This window comes from Henckelia pumila, chromosome 3 (assembly GCF_033568475.1).
Source record: "Henckelia pumila isolate YLH828 chromosome 3, ASM3356847v2, whole genome shotgun sequence".
Taxonomy (NCBI): domain Eukaryota; kingdom Viridiplantae; phylum Streptophyta; class Magnoliopsida; order Lamiales; family Gesneriaceae; genus Henckelia; species Henckelia pumila.
In genome coordinates this window covers 50416020-50433209 of record NC_133122.1, presented here as the reverse complement: position 1 = coordinate 50433209, position 17190 = coordinate 50416020, and the positions used below count along the sequence as shown (strand labels likewise).

At 33.0% G+C, this 17190-nt stretch overlaps 3 protein-coding genes across 7 annotated transcripts; 2 read left to right on the top strand and 1 right to left on the bottom strand.

Annotated features, from left to right (window-relative positions):
- Positions 1 to 4568: 4568 nt before the first annotated feature.
- Positions 4569 to 6545, bottom strand: LOC140891816 (nascent polypeptide-associated complex subunit beta-like). Its single transcript, XM_073300467.1, has 6 exons — positions 6392 to 6545; positions 5735 to 5802; positions 5331 to 5479; positions 5188 to 5244; positions 4984 to 5022; positions 4569 to 4892 (listed from the first exon to the last, which is right to left on the bottom strand). Exons 2-6 carry the CDS (start codon positions 5800 to 5802, stop codon positions 4717 to 4719), a joined length of 489 nt encoding a protein of 162 aa, XP_073156568.1. The 5' UTR covers positions 6392 to 6545; the 3' UTR covers positions 4569 to 4716.
- Positions 6546 to 8369: 1824 nt separating this feature from the next.
- Positions 8370 to 13510, top strand: LOC140887278 (uncharacterized). 5 transcript variants are annotated; one of them, XR_012151785.1, is made up of 7 exons: positions 8370 to 8521; positions 8870 to 9175; positions 9928 to 10579; positions 10664 to 10863; positions 10982 to 11226; positions 11337 to 12274; positions 12352 to 13510. XR_012151785.1 is itself a non-coding variant. In XM_073294434.1 (6 exons), the coding sequence occupies exons 2-6, from the start codon at positions 8907 to 8909 to the stop codon at positions 12131 to 12133; spliced, it is 2163 nt and encodes a 720-aa protein (XP_073150535.1). In that variant the 5' UTR covers positions 8370 to 8521; positions 8870 to 8906; the 3' UTR covers positions 12134 to 13509. The 5 variants fall into 5 exon arrangements, 1 of the variants encoding a protein (XP_073150535.1); XR_012151782.1 differs by having other exon boundaries at positions 11337 to 13100; positions 13149 to 13509; XR_012151783.1 differs by having other exon boundaries at positions 11337 to 13006; positions 13238 to 13508.
- Positions 13511 to 14261: 751 nt separating this feature from the next.
- On the top strand, positions 14262 to 15879 carry LOC140892546 (uncharacterized). Its single transcript, XM_073301470.1, has 2 exons — positions 14262 to 15053; positions 15608 to 15879. Exons 1-2 carry the CDS (start codon positions 14305 to 14307, stop codon positions 15690 to 15692), a joined length of 834 nt encoding a protein of 277 aa, XP_073157571.1. The 5' UTR covers positions 14262 to 14304; the 3' UTR covers positions 15693 to 15879.
- Positions 15880 to 17190: the final 1311 nt, after the last annotated feature.

The window sequence follows — 17190 nt, the reverse complement described above, 5'->3', positions numbered from 1 at the left end:
TAATTTTTAAATACATATTATTTTATTTTTATTCATTATTTTTCTCAAGGATTGAATAAGAAATCAAATAAAGTTCAAAATGAAAATAGTTTTAATTAGATTATTTTTTAAAAAATCAATTATCTTGATTTAATTATATTATTAACTTGATTTTATTTGTTCGAAGTAAATTCACCTAATTTCATTTCATTGATAGTCAAATCAAGTAATATACATAACCATGTAATTATATCATACACACTTGAAGACTATATTACAAAATCAGAACAAAATTAAAAAAATTATAAAAATATAGTATCATGATCCTAACGGATATTTCACTGAATAAAAAATAAATAAAAAAACTAATAGAGTATAACTATATACTTTTTCATATAATATACTTTTATAATTAAAATATTCAGTGACATAATTTTTAAAGTTATTTTCAAATAACTTTTTTTAAAATAAAGTTTATATATTATAATAATATGATATTTTTTATGTTTTAAAATAATTTTATTAAAAAAGAATTAACTTTTAAGTATACATTATATATGGAAGTTGTATTTTATATTAATGCTAATATATCTATACTATATATGAAGCAAGAGCACCTTAGTGGTCTCTTGGTATGCTCACTCAAAAAAAAAATTATTTAATAAAAAAAACACCCACAAAATTATCTAATTGCAAAAAAAAAAAAATTAAAATCAAATACTTGAAAAATATAAATTTATATTATACACACAAAACATAATATTTGCATATAACATTACACACGCAATGCGTGTGACGTGCGACTAGTATCTAATAAATAAGAAAGTATGTAAAATTTAAATAGATCAATTGGCTTTACAAAATTAGAAAGAACATGTAGGGATATAAATGTCAATTTATAAAATAAATAGGTAAAATGGAGTGTGATTAACATATTTTGGAGTGTAAATAATATTTTTCAAGTATTTGATTTTAGAAGTTGAGAAAACAGATTAAGTGAACTAAACCTCACTTGATCATTTGAAAGAAGAAGAAGAAAAGTTTCAGAGTGTATTCACCCCCCCTTACCCTCTGAACCGATCCCAACAATAGTCAAATCAAGTAATATACATAACCATGTAATTATATCATACACACTTGAGGACTATATTACAAAATCACAACAAAATTAAAAAAATTATAAAAATATAGTATCATGATCCTAACGGATATTTCACTGAATAAAAAATAAATAAAAAAACTAATAGAGTATAACTATATACTTTTTCATATAATATCCTTTTTAAAAAATCATAAAATTAGTTTTATAATTAAAATATTCAGTGACATAATTTTTAAAGTTATTTTAAAATAACATTTTTTAAAATAAAGTTTATATATTATAATAATATGATATTTTTTATATTTTAAAATAATTTTATTAAAAAAGAATTAACTTTTAAGTATACATTATATATGGAAGTTGTATTTTATATTAATGCTAATATATCTATACTATATATGAAGCAAGAGCACCTTAGTGGTCTCTTGGTATGCTCATTAAAAAAAAAATTTATTTAATAAAAAAACACCCACAAAATTATCAAATTGCAAAAAAAAAAAAAATTAAAATCAAACACTTGAAAAATATAAATTTATATTATACACACAGAACATAATATTTATATATAACATTAGACACACAATGCTTGTGCCGTGCGACTAGTATCTAATAAATAAGAAAGTATGTAAAATTTAAATAGATCAATTGGCTTTACAAAATTAGAAAGAACATGTAGGGATATAAATGTCAATTTATAAACTAAATAGGTAAAATGGAGTGTGATTAACATATTTTGGAGTGTAAATAATATTTTTCTTTAAACAATACTAAAAATTGCATTAAGAAACTAAAAAAAAGATTACATGAGCTTCTTATTCTTGATCACTACTAACAAAAACCCTCTAACACTCCAAAAAACAAAAAATGAAAAGAAAGAAAAAACACAAGTCCTAATTGTATATTCTCTAAAAGATGATTAGCAACTCCACATGCTGCTATCGATCGAATCAATTGGCAACCTTAGTTGAAATTCAAGGCCAAGTGCAACTCATCATCTTCTTCTCTATATCCCCATAATTCAACCAATTGTCCCACCTCCACTTGATTTCTAGACAACATCTTGCTCCAATCTTTCCCATTCAACACAACCATGTTCAAGCTGCTCCACAATTTCAAGTGCAACCGGTAGTTTTCCCCAGTCGAATAGACGGCCGCAACGTCCAACCATATTCTCTTGTCCTCGTCTTGGACGCGTCTCCTCTCCTCATCTCTCAGAAATCCCATCAGCTCTCTGCTTTTGGTGACGAAAAGTCTGTTGAGGTTCGACGAAAGGTCGGATTTCGTTAGTTTTTTCTTGTACAAGAAGACCGGCCTGGCACCAAGTCGAGCCGCTATGTCCTGCAGAAGTCTTGAAAAGTTGTCCACCTGCATCCGTGGCTCTGCAGCCGGTTCTTCGTTATCCTCCGCACGCCCTCCGCGTCGTTGTTCGGGCCGTACCGGGACGAACTGATCGGCCGTGTTTGGATTGAAAAAATTCAGAGGCTCGGGATTGAATACCGTCGTGAACTCAACATCTGTGCAGACTTTAAGAAGCACTCCAAATAGTTTGATGACCTTGGTTTCTTTCACTTTCTCGAATATGATCGGCTTCATCTCGAGACGTTGTGCTGTTTGTTTCTTCTCGTCAGGAATAAGAGCATCCGGAGCTGCCGAAACAGATGATGATCCGGAATCAAACGCATGCAGATGTTCTATACAAGAAACATCATAAGAAAAGTTGGAATCCTCTCCCTCTCCGCGCGGCAGCGTACCGTTGCTCGCCGCGGTGAGTTCACCGATCTGATTACCAGACTCATTGTTAGATGAAATCGGGACTTTCTCCATTGCTACCACGATTGATTGCATGCTTCTTGTTTTGTGTTGCGTTATTCAGATGCTAACGAATAAGGAAATAAACTAGTGCATGGGATATTTATAGGGAGAGAGATAATTATAACTCTTTTAGGAAACGAAGTAATAATTATAATTCTTGTATGAAAAGGAAAAGGAATAGGAATGTGACCAAATACCAATAACCATTTTTTTAAAAAAATAAAATTAAAAAAAAATCTGAAAATCTTCCTTATTTACGTGTTTTTGGAGTTTCCTAATCGGGATATAACCTGATTTTGCGATAAAATAGGCTAAAGGTAGGAAAACAAATAAATTTCCTTTTGAAAACTACTTGGTTGATATATATGTTACCTTTATTTATTTATTTCATGTCATCTATATTAGTAACTTGGAAAATGGAAATAATGATCGGGGATGAACTTTGAAATATACTATCTAAATAAAATCCAAATACATCTTAATTCGTGTGCGTGTGTACAAAAGTTGGTTTACAATATATAATATATTATAAAACAATTCCAACTATATCAAATCAGAACCAAATTTTTTTATAGTTTAGACTAAAATATCTATATAAATATTAATCTTTAGTTTTTTTTATAGTACAAATATTAATCTTTTATTTAGTTATAATAGCATCAACGTCAATAATATTTAATTTCATGATCCGAACTTTTTTTAAAAAATTATCATATCTTTTCTGTTTTAAATTTTTTTAAATTATAAAATATTCTTTTATCTTAATTCAAAATTTAAAATTTTGAATTTCCATTTGTTCAAAATTTTCATTTTTTCTTTCACTAATTTTTTTTGCAAAAAGTTCAATCAAAACATTGAAACGTATAATGTGTGCTAGTATATTATAAAAATTCCAACTATATAAATGCAAATCAAAACCAAAATTTTGATAGTTCAGACTAAAATATCTACATAAATATTAATCTTTTAGTTATAATAGCATCAGCGTCAATAATATTTACTTTCATGATCCGAATTTTTTTAAAAAATAATAATATTTATCGACTGACAAATACAATTAAAATTATAGTAAAACTAAAAATATTTTTTTCACATTAATCTGATCATATTGAACCCGTTTAACCTTGAAATCGACCTAGCGGTTTCGTCACGTCGCACATTTTAGAACTTAATATTTTTCTTCTGTATTTATCCTTCTAAACATGGTTTAAAAAACTAATTTTTATGTTAATTGCAGTATTTATTTTTTAAAAGCAAATGACCATTTTTTCTCACCTCATTTTCTATATATATTTTTTCACGAATGTTAAAATATAATAAAATTAACTTTAGAAGCAGCAATATTAATTAATTTTTTGATTAATATTTCAAATAAAAAAGGACAGTACCCTAACGTTTGGAAATAATTTTCTAATTAATTTATTAACCGATAGATCCGGGGATCGAAGGGCAATTTTTCTAAATATGAGGGGGATTGAAATTCAATCGTTGAAAATCCCCTGGGGCTGAGCTGGAATTGTCCTAGAGCTTGAGAGCAATATGAAATTCATTATCTCAGGCAACTCCAAACAATTCAGCTCGTTTGGTACTCAAAATGTCCTTAAATTTTTCATTTTGCCTTTTAACCATAGGATGAGTGGGGAGATGTCAAACATTTAAGTTGCTAATTGAAACATTAAAATAGCAACACCTCACCTCTGTTTTGGATCATAATGACAAAATCACAAAACAGATTTATAGATAGAACAAGATTTATGCAATGACAAGCGAGAGACCAAACGAAACGAAAAGAAAAGAAAAGAAAAGGAAAGGAAAAAGAACCCCTACGAAGTGTGGCTCTCTTCTGCAGCAGCTTCAAATGTTTGGCCAGCAACAAGGTCTGGCACATCGTTGTCGTCATCCTCATGAGCCCCAGTATGAATAGCACCTTCGCCAGCGGCAGGCACTCGCTTTTGGAACTGCTCGGCCAATTTCTTCAAATTCTCCAAGTTATCCGGACCTGTTTCCCACAATATAGACCTTTCTATGAGCTAAAATAATTAGCAGACAACCAAACAAAACTTTGGCTACGAGCTCAAGAGTTCACTTACCCAATTGATGAATAATTTGAGGAAGTATATCTTGCAATTCTGTACAGGTATCAAATGAGACATCGTATTAAATCAAGGATAGTGTAAAGAGAGAAAAAAAAATGCAATTAATTAATTACCCTGTATTCTTACGGGAACCATAAAATAGAAAGTTCAAGCATTTCAACTTCTTGAAGGATCGAATGTAAAATAGAAAGTACATACTTTTGGTTTGAGGAGAACCACTAACAACCCAAGTGTTGGCAGCAACAGATGCTTGAACTGCACACACCTCAAGGAAAACAGCTAAGAGTGGAAGACATGGGAATGGAAATGTATGATAAACAAAATTCAAACATCGGCCATACCTTTCGGGTTAGTAAACTGGATTACCACATCCTCCTTAAAAATATTAACCTCCTCAATTGAAGGTATGGCATTCACACCTATCCTTTTTAAGGTGCTTTGAAGTCTTTTATCATCTGTTGTGGTTGTCTTGTGAACAGCCTTCTTCTTTCTACAATGGAGGACATATATCCATAATATATCAAGAAGAAGCGAAAAAGGATAATCTTTAAATTCTACTTTCAACACAACCATATTCATATTTACAAGTGTTCCAACGTAACACAAGGTTGTTTGATCTAGAATATTAGGTTGCTGAATTCCATGACTTCATTATCTAAAAAACTAGGTTGTTGAATTAAATATCTTCATTTTAAAAGTATTCACAGGGCGCCGCTACAGGTTACTTCTTTTAATAAATAAAGACCTTCTCATGGTACCCTTCCCACCAGTGCGAACCGAACCAGCCATCTTCTTTAATTTATCCACGTTCATCTGTAATTAAAACATGATCATCATGTTACAGAAAAATAGAAATACAAGTATAAAACAAAGCACCGAGAAACGAATTTCGGCATGCTGCAGCAGAAACAAGTACTAACACCTCTTTTGGAAATGCAAAATCATGGGAAAAGCACAATCACAACACACTAAAAGTCACTAACAAGGAAAATATCAACTATTTTATCTGAGCACACAAATAAATGCTGATGGAAAACACAGATGAAATAAAAATAATAATCTCCAAAATTAAGGAAGAAACGAGAGCTCAATTAACCACTTCCCCGAACCAAACACATACACACAAAGTAATGAAGCTCAAAAAATTCTGCAGCAACAATGTGATAAAAAAAAAAAAAAAAAGCCCAATAGCTATAGACAATTAGAGACCTGAAATTATTAAAATCAAGAATAATATTCCCAAACTAATTTTCAACCATCAGAAGAACACAACAAGCTTAAAACTTTAGCAAGAAAAACGACCATTACAGAAAAAAAAAAATAAAAAAAAAAAAGAAAAGGAAAAGCCACAAGAATATTCCGGGGAGATGCTTGTAAGATTAGGATCGTTTTCAGAAATTACCTTGGTGAATAACTTCTGATGCAAATCGATGGAGAAGCGGATGATTTTGCAATGGATAAGGAGTAGAACCCTAGCTAGTGTTGGGGGTATCTGTAATCGGATGCCTCAGGGTAGCATCGAATTATCCATGGTAATTTATGGACCATGAAATATTAAAATGAACACCTAGTTTGTGAGTTATTCAAATCTTAAAACATCATTTGAGCTGGTTTAAGGATACCATAAAATATAGTTTTATTATGCTGTTCATCAACTATACCCATCAATTATATCCAACTATGTGTCCATCATGTACAAATTAACTCATTTATTGTACGAGTCAACTCATAAATTGTACATGATGGACACGGAAGTGAACATGGTTGGTGGGCAACATAACAAAACTCACATAAAATAAACGGACAAAGCTCATGTATTTTAAAATATTTGGCATTGTCGAATTCAATGAATAATTAAATATATAATTTATATCTATTAAACTTGATAAAAATAATAATAAACTCGCGACTCATAAATAGGCAGTGTTTGTTGGAGATTGGTGTTTCTTTAACCACTCTCATCGCTGCGTTGGCCCGTTCTGACTCTTCCGGGCTTCCTTACCTTAGATCTAGGTTTTCTTAGAGCCTCACGCTCGCTTATAGCCGTTTCTCTTGGGCTTTCTTTTTATTTGTTTGCTCTCCTTTTTGGTCTAGGTCATCCTAGATTTAGATATATGTAGATATTTATTTTTCTTTGCAGGTACAGCTCTCCGGCCTCTTCTCGAAGTTTTTTTGGCGTTTCTTTGCCTCCCGGCCGTTTAAAGCGTTCACTGTGGTTTCTCCTTGCCTGGTTCTTGCTGTTGGATGGCTGTTTCGTGGGCGACCTCTTGCGCCCTCCCCTTCCTAGTTTTTCTTGGGTACTTGGATCTATGGGTATGGCTTATTTTTGCTCCGAATCTGCTGGTTTGCGGTCGCTCCCCTTTCCCTGGCGGCCTCTGCTGTATAGTTACTCCCCAGCTGATCGTGACTTCTGAACATATTTCTAGCGTAGATCTGATCTTTAGTCCAGTCCTGGATGACGCCAGCCACTCTTTCACGCCTCAGTGTCGGATTTGGATTTTACTGAGCTCGGGCTGTGGATATCTGCTGGATTTTTGCTGCTCAGGATGACTGCTGTAGATGACTTAGTTAGTTGTCTAGGTTTTTTGTCTGTATTTATTTCTTTCCTAGGGTTGTTTTGGCTGTATTTTTGCCGATACCCTCGCTGCTCTGATGTTACTATTACCTCTGTATAGCCTTTTGGGGAGGTCTTGGCCTAGTCCCCTCCCCTTTTAGGTTTTATTTGTCTCAAAAAAAAAAAATTTCATTTTTATTTAATAAAAATATTATTTTCAAATTTTGAAATAATCACATTAAATATAACATAAGACTTATAATAAAAAAAAGTCCTTTTTGAAAATTTTAAATTAAATTTGAAAATGTGAAAATTACTTTTACTTTGAGAAATAAAGTAGAACCAATACATCTGCCACATGCGTGGATACATATACAAATATAAAAACTTTCAAAATTAGTTAAAATATATATTTTTTTATGATTTAAGTTTTTTTATTATATAAAAACATTGTGCTGATAAATAAATTTATGATAACATAATATTGATTATTTTCTTGAATAATGATTTAAAATCACATTAAAATAAATTTGAAAATAAATAAATAATCGATCATGATTCATGACACTGAAACGTAACAAGTTTCATAATAATAATAATAACAATAATAATAAATACTACAATAACTTACTAATAATAACTTATAATATAATTTTCTCAAAAAAAAAAATTAACTTAACTTATAATAATATAATAAATACTACAATAACTTATAATAATATAATAAATACTACAATAACTTACTAATAAAATTTCAATAGGAATACTAATAAAACTATTCGCAGGGAGTATAAAAAAGAAGGGGCTGGGCTGTGTCAATGCCCACTTGAATGGCCCAAAGGTCCTTTGTGAACCATTTCAGCCGGGATCGTCATCATTTCAGGAACCTACGCCGTCTTCGCATGATACATAGTATTCAGCTAACAGTGGAGACGCATTTGAGGTGTAAAGAATCTTCGGGAAAGCAAGCCTCCTCAGGTATTAACTTCAATTTCTCATTTGGAAAACCATTTCCCGGCTTTGTGCACTCTTCTTTTGTATGTAATTGGCTATATTAATACCAAGAACGCAATCTGATTAGACCTACTCAGACCCACTTCGTTTTTGTCGGAGAAAGCCAAGTTATTTGTTTTTGGTTTTCTAGTTTCTACTTTCACCTCTTGCTGGGCTGTCTCTCTCTCTTTGCTGATAAAGTTTGGATTTGTCTTGTATATTTATGGCTAAATCCATCTGGGTTCCTTAATTATTACTTTTCATTTGGATCGGTTCGTTATTTGTTGCATTTATTCTATCTGAATGCTGAGTACTTGAGTTGTTTGTGTGAAGGCAAGATTTCGGTCAAAGGGGTTAACTTTGGAAAGAAATGGATGCAATTGAATCAATCAATGATCTTACGGTGCAAGATCCACCAGGGGAAGACTTCTATGCAGCAGATTTAGTTTGGAAGAAGCTTGGAAATGGAGAGCGATACGATGATGTTGCTCTGATTCCTTATGAGCGAGTTGATGCTTTTATTATTGGGGAATGTTTGAATGTTGAGTGCCCGACTAGGTTCCACATTGAAAGAGGAAGAAAACGAGACAGAGGGAGCTTAAAGGAATTCAAAGATGATGAGTATTTGGAGTACAGGATGTGAGTTAATTTTCTTTCCCATTGTTTGTTTCTTGAAGTTTGACTTTACTTTGTTCCTCTCTTTCACAGCTTTCACTGCTAGGAATAAGTATGTGCTCCTGGAACCTTTAAATCTGTGATATCTGATTTTATGGCTGTAAACTGAATGTGTAAAAAATACTTGTCCCAAAAGTTTGAGCTTATTGGAGACAACTTTATCAATAATTCTGATTCATATTCTAACACACACACTTGTATTTTGGAGACTGCAGAATACGTGTCCAGAATTAATATATAAATTACATGTGCAAGTTTTTCTAACATGAAGCAACAAAAGCTACTCATGACCAACTTAATGAAATTTTTTTTTGGGTTTTGCATTCTAGCAAAATTACAAACATGGGCTCAATTCAGCCAAGGCTGGTTAACCCTCCACCTCCTTGCTATGGTACCATGTAAACCATTTGGACCAAAAGCTATGGCTCATAGGTGGCGCCACAATCAAATGTCTTATGCTTTCAAAGTCATCAACTTCTCTAATGCTGATTTTTTTATTACAAAGTCAAATTTAAGTTACTGGCACAACCAGTTTGTGATATAACTCTATATCTTCAACATTCTTGGATTCCCTCTGAGCAAAATAGTACCATCGTGACGTTGGATGTTCAAGAATTAGATTTCTCTTTCCATGTAAAAGGTTATACAATATTCTTGTGTCATCCAATTTTTTTATCCTCCCTTTAACATAATTGACATTTTCTTCTCTCATTAAGGTATTGGTGTTCATTTGGGCCTGAAAACTATGGAGAAGGAGGAGATATATTACCGAGTAGAAGATATCGCTTGAACACTCGAAATCGTGCTGCTAGACCTCAATCTATGCGGGGTTGTACATGCCATTTTATTGTGAAGCGTCTTTATGCCAGCCCATCTCTTGCACTTCTTATTTATAATGAGAGGCGTCATGTAAATAAATCTGGTTTTGTCTGCCACGGGCCTCTAGATAGAGATGCAATAGGTCCTGGAGCCAAGAAAATTCCATATGTTTGCAGCGAGATTCAACAACAAACCATGTCAATGATCTACCTTGGTATACCTGAGGAAAATGTGTTGGAGAAGCACATTGAGGGGATTCAACGTTACTGTGGTCCTGATGAAAAAGTAAAAAAACTGGCTTCGCAGTATGTGCAGAAACTTGGGATGATTATCAAGCGTTCCACGCATGAGTTGGATCTGGATGATCAAGCCAGCATTCGATTATGGGTAGAACGCAACAAGAAGTCTACTTTCTTTTATCGAGATTTGCCAGATTCAGACCCATTTGTTTTGGGGATACAAACAGAATGGCAGTTGCAGCAAATGATTCGTTTTGGCCATCGAAATTTTATAGCAGTTGATTCAACATTTGGAATAAAAAAGCTGAAGGTCAAATACAAGTTATTTTGTGTAAAATAATTTCAATATAAACATTTAAGCATATTGCTCAACTATTATCTACTGTTATTGCAGTACCCTTTGTGCACTATTCTTGTGTTTGACTCGAGACAACATGCACTTCCTGTTGCTTGGGTAATTACCCGTAGTGTTGCTAAGCCAGATGTGACTAAATGGATGAAAGCACTGCTCAATCGAGTTCATTCAGTTGACCCTGGGTGGAAGGCCAATGGATTCTTGATCGATGATGCTGCAGCAGAAATTGACCCCATAAGGCAGAATCATTTACTTCCGTTTTCTCCTAATTTGAGTCTGTTTTGTTCTCTTTTATTCTTTTTTGACGGGTGTTCTCTTTTATTCTTGCTCATTGATTTGGATTAACTATTATTTCAGGGAGATATTTTCTTGCCCAATTCTATTTTCCCTTTGGCGTGTTCGTAGATCGTGGCTAAGGCATATTGTTAAGAAATGCTCCAACATTGAAGTTCAGAGGGAGATATTTAAACGCCTCGGGCAAATAGTTTACAGCATCTGGGGTGGAATGGATCTCACTGCAGCTTTAGAGGATTTTTGTCTGGACTTTGTGGATCAGGTTTCCTTTGTTCAATACTTCAAGGCATCTTGGATTCCTAAAATCGGTTAGATGATTCTCTTTTGTTTTTTGCATTTTCAAGCGGCCTATTCATCTTCACCATTTTTTGTATATCGTTCCAACACTAATTATTTCTCATTTCTTTGTATGCTGCAGAAATGTGGCTTTCATCAATGAAGACACTTCCTATTGCAAGTCAGGAAGCATCTGGTGCCATTGAAGCATATCATGTGAAATTGAAAACTAAACTATACGATGATTCACATCTTGGTTCCCTCCAGAGGGTCGATTGGCTAGTTCATAAATTGACAACCGAGCTACACTCGAGCTACTGGCTTGACCGTTTTGCCGATGAAAATGATTCTTTTCAAAATGTGAAGGATGAATATATTGCTTCCACTTCTTGGCATCGTGCTCTTCAAATCCCAGACTCTTCCGTTACTATAGATGATAAGGATTGTCTTTTTGCCAAGGTTTTGAGTAAGAAAGACAGCAGCCTCACACGAGTGGTTTGGAATCCTGGTTCTGAATTTGCACATTGTGATTGTGAGTGGTCATTACTAGGAAATCTCTGCAAGCATGTTATCAAAGTTAATATGATCTGTGAAAATATGCAGAGCTATCAATCTTCCATGTCGTTGCAGTCGTATAAGAACATCCTAACAGGTATTTGGGAAAAACCAATGGATGATTCTGTTGATTTGGACATTTCTACTGCCTGGACATACCAAATGCTCGATCAAATTCAAAAGCTCGTTGAATTGAATAATTCAGCTGGTATGGGCAATTTAGTAAACAACATGCCATTGAAATGGCTTGCTAAAAAAGCCAGAACAGCATGTAGCAGGCCACCCTCAGTTCTTTCTTTACATCTTAGCTCCAAGAGTCACACAAGCAATGCTGCAGCTCGTAAAAAGAGTAGAAAACGAAAGAGATTGTCTCGTTTGAGGTGATATTTTTTATGCTCGTAACTGGAACTTCTAATCCCTTCTCCGGGTGCACATGTTGGAACTCAAAGCCGTCTCTGCATTCCAGATGGTGTTTGGTGATATATGAAGGCTGAAGTGGAAGGATAGCCTCGTTTATGAAGATTGGTATTTAGTTTGTGCTCCGATTAACCTTCTGGCTTTTAGTTTTGAGCCTTGACATCAACTTTTCTGTGATGTATCAGCATAAATTGTTGGAACAAAATTTCATCGGGTAGGGGATATGGATAGTAGAAGCTGCCCAATTGTCCGATTCTCTATTTTGATTTGACTGGCTTCTTAGTTCCTTCGAAGAGCCCTTCTTGGCTAGGCGCCACCATTTTCACCGTCGCTATCTCCACTTCCTCCACCAATGCAGGTGTAACCGATGATTATTAGGAGAAGGGCAAGGCCAACAAGGTTAGTTCACAGCTTCAACACTCATAATAGACACTTGTCCCAATAGATTTTTATGGGATATTTTAACAAGGGGGCGGGTGCAAAACGAAAGGGGATGAATTTAGGGAATGTTATGCATGAAAATTTTGGTCCGTCGGACTGGCAACTAGCGAGGCGAACTTTGCTCGAGTGTACACGCTTCAGTTTATGTTGGTGTGTTTAGTTTGTCCCACATCGGTTGGATGAATTGCCTGGGAGTTTAATATATAGGCTTGGACAAACCTCCCCTCTTGAGCTAGCTTTTGAGGTGAGTTAGGTCCAAGTTTCATTTCTAACATGGTATCAGAGACCGGGTTCGATCGTTATGTGTTGGACGGCCCATAGTTGGCCTCACCCGTCCCATAATTGGGCCACCCATTTAATTTGATCTCCACGTTCCAGTCAATTCAGCTAACTTTTGAGGTGAGTTAGGTTCTAGTCTCAATTTCTAACAGTTTGAAACATGCAAGTTCACTGAGTGCTTGCTTCACTGGCTGCCAAAGATCTTGCCAAGCAAGTTCACTGAGTGCTTGCTTCACTGGCTGCCAAAGATCTTGCCAAGCAGAGGGATAGTCTGATTTGAAAATTAGCTACAAATCAAAATAGTAAATATTGAGATTTGAGAAAGCAATTTACTTGATTTTTTCGATGCAGAAAGTGCCATTTCTTAGCGATGACTTGGAGTTGGAATGTGAAGAGGGAAAGACAAAATACAAGTGTGGTTCCAATGTGTTGTGGAGATGGTGATCAGATGTTAAAATGACTGGATCACTCTGATTACATTCTTTTTTCCTGCATATATAATGGACCTACTCGTTATTCGTGAATTCAAGAAATAATTATTCTCTTGATTATTAAACTTTCATTTAGTAATTTTGGAATTATGAGCACAAGAAATCATCGGTTACATCTCTCAAAATAAATTATTTCCGTTTTTTAAAATTAATCTTAATATGTCAATATCATTAGTGTTTCTTTATTTATTTAACATGTAAAGGTATTTGAATAATTGATCATAATATGACCGACCCATTTGTCAATTGCTACAATCAAGACGAAGAACATCTTTGTATCAAATTTCTCCATGCATGATGTCTTATTGTTGACTTTGGCACGACGTAACTTTTAAAGCATTATTATTTATTATTCTCTCACTTAGCTTAAAACTTGGCCATACATATATATTTACTTTGAAATTGAAACAATATATCAATGAATTATAAAAACTCTCGTGCATACATATTTTAATGAGTAGGTTTCCCGAAACGATCTAGTGGATCTGTAATCATGAGTTGGACTCATATTTATAATAAAATATATATTTTTGAATTACAGTTGAATAAAACATTTATCTCGTAAAATTGACCCTTAAAATCGTTTCATATGAATTTTAATATAAAATTGTTGTGTTTGGATTTTGGAGTTTGGACTTTAAAACAATATTTAGCAACCAAAAAAATAAGTTGGAGTTGGTACAAAGTTTTCTTCTATAAATTAAAAAAACGATTTTTAAAACAAAAAAAATATATTCCATTTTGGGTGCTCACAATTTAGATCCACAGAAACAAATTGGAACGTGGAGCATGCTTTATACTTGTCCCTTAGTAGACGGCTAAGACTTAGAATTGTCTCACTTTGACTGAATTATGCAACTTAAACTACTGTTGACTCAGTCTTCCCACCCTTAAATTCACATATTTTCCCATACTTTCAAAACATATATGCCCAAAAACACTCTCAAAAAAAAAATAAAAATGGCAATAACAAGTGATTTCAGGTTCTGGGAAGAAAGTGTGCCGATTCATCGACAAAGTCCCGGCGATTATATCGAATTCCGGGTCCAAAAACACCATGATCATGATCAAGATGAATCCAGCACCACCGATTCTCCTCCATTGTGGACAAAAACTCCCAAGAATTCGACAGCCAAATCACCATTGCTGCCGCACGACCACCACTACAGCAGCTGTTTATCTCCTGCGTCCCGTTCGCGAGCAATCTTGGAGGGGAAAAGAGAGCTGATGGAGATGATCAAAGACTTGCCGGAATCGTCTTTGGAGCTCTCGTTGAAAGATATGGTCGAAGATCACGCAGAAGTCATGAAGGAAGTGGTGCTGGTAGAGGAGATCAAGAAAACGAATAGTAATCATAAAATCGGGAAACGAATCATCCATAATAACAAAAAGAACACCACGATTGCGAGCAGCAAAATTTGCAGAACTGAGAGCATGGAGAGTGGAGTTTTCTTGCTGAAAATGTTCCTGCCAGCGTCTTTGATCAGCTCCAAGAAGAGATCGGATTCAAGAAAATGGCCCACTGATCATAATATTGGTCCGCCGCCGCCGCCGCCCGAGGGCTCTGAGAAATCACAAGCTAGTTCAAGATGGTGGAAGATAACGTTTCTGTTCCTACGAGATTACAAGAACAGAAGACATATCGGCGGAAACATCAACAGTGAGATGAATAACAGGTTCGTGTCTTCCTCTTACTTTCATTTTATATTTATTTTTTTTTAATAAAATTTCACAAAATTTTATTAAAAAAAAATTGAAAATTAATTCCTAAAATCTATCTCCCAAACTTGCCTTAGAACTAGACTTTGAGCTCAAATAATCATAACCCAGCTGATTGTGCCAAACGGGTCGGGTTGGTAAGAGTTCGCCCACTTGACCCGACAAAAATGGGGTGATTCCAATATCTCTGTGGACTGAGTTAAATTTGGGCTTGAAACTCGGCCCAATTGTATTGGGTATCCAGAATAGTGAATACCAAGCTAAGAAAGAAGAAATTTTCAGTAATATATGTGATATTGCTATTTGTCGATTGAAATTTATGCTCAACTTTTTATATATTTTTTTTTCTTGGAGTGAGTTTATCAATGCATAATTTTTTGTTTATTCGCCACACACTTAATCATGGAGCAATCCGAACTCGAACCCGAACCTAAAATCAGCCATATTTATAATATATATATATATATATATATATATATATATATTGAACAAAACTCTCGTTCTAGTGCAGATTGAATGATGGTAGCTGCCAATGGTGGTTGTGCTTTCATAGGAAATGCAGATCGAGCGGACAAAGAGGCTGCCTCCTATTCTGAATCAATTTTTATTCTCTTATTTATCATGTTAAACGATGTACATGGTAAAGAACTAACATTTTTTTTGGGAAAAAATTATTTTCATATACATCGTTATTTGAATACAATTAAATATCTAATTTTCGTGTAAAATTATGTATTTATTTGATTTAGTTAACACCATATATAATTAATTACCACAATTTATTCGTCGTTATTATATTTTACATAGAATTAGATAGTGTTGGAGATATGCTCTAGAAAAAAGTTTGATCTTCTCTTTTGCAAGATTTGAAAATTATTGGGATGCAATAAATTCGTGAAAATTTAAAATAATAACGAATTAAATCTAGAATTTTTTTTTTATTAAAAAAGTGATATTGTAAATATGATTGCTTTAATTGGTGACTCGGGGACGACTCTATAAAAGAACCAGAAAAAGGCACATGCTAATTTTATCACTTTATAAACGTGATTCTTCATTCATCTGGATAATCGAAAAAAAGAAACTACGTTTGATTCAAACTAAAATTCATGTCTAGTATTAGGCTCCGTTTGGTACCATTATTAATAATCCATGTATAAAATTATCATATTTAATCCTTCGTTCTTCTTATCATATTATTTATCCATCTATTAATTATAATTTAAATCAATCAAATCATTAATTATTTATCTTACATCAATCAAATCATTGAATTTAAATTATTATATTACCTCTTATAAATAATATTATTTATATATATTTTATTTTTAAAAGGATAAATTAGTAATTTATCAATCAATCAAATCTATAATTTTAGTTCTGTATAAAAAATATTATTTCTTTTTTTAAAAAAAATTATTTTTTATATCAAAAATATTATTTTTTATTGTAAATATAATTTGAATTGACCCATAAATAGTTATTCTAAAATATTTATATAAGTGTTTTTTCACGGAAAAAAATATAAAAGTTTTTACAAGATATTTTAAGAATCGACATGCGTTGAGCAACTATCTTGCATTTTTTTAAAAAAAATTTAAAAATGTTTTTTTTAATCCTAGAAACATTTTTTAAAAAAAACTTTCTCAAACGTTTTACAAAAATTTTGTTGAAATACGTTTTAAATATTTCACTTATAAAATACTTAAATAAAATTTCAAACAAACAATTAAAATTCTTGTCCCGTATAAGCTTTAGCTGTGTGATATAAATGCACATCTATTATGAGTATTATAATATATATTATATATATAATTTTGATCACTTGCACCCAACGCACACGAAAAATCTGCACCCTGATGCAGTTGATCATTACTGATAATATATATATATTGTTTATCAAGTTTTAGTTTAGTATAATCATATATTATACATATATTGTTTATCATATAATTTTTCTGTAGTTAGGAAATGAAATTTTAAATATATTCTGTCTATCTAATGGATAAAACACAACATATATTTTTTTGAAATATTTTAATAAATGACCTTGATTGAACTATTTTTTTGAAAATTAATTCTCACCAAGTGTAC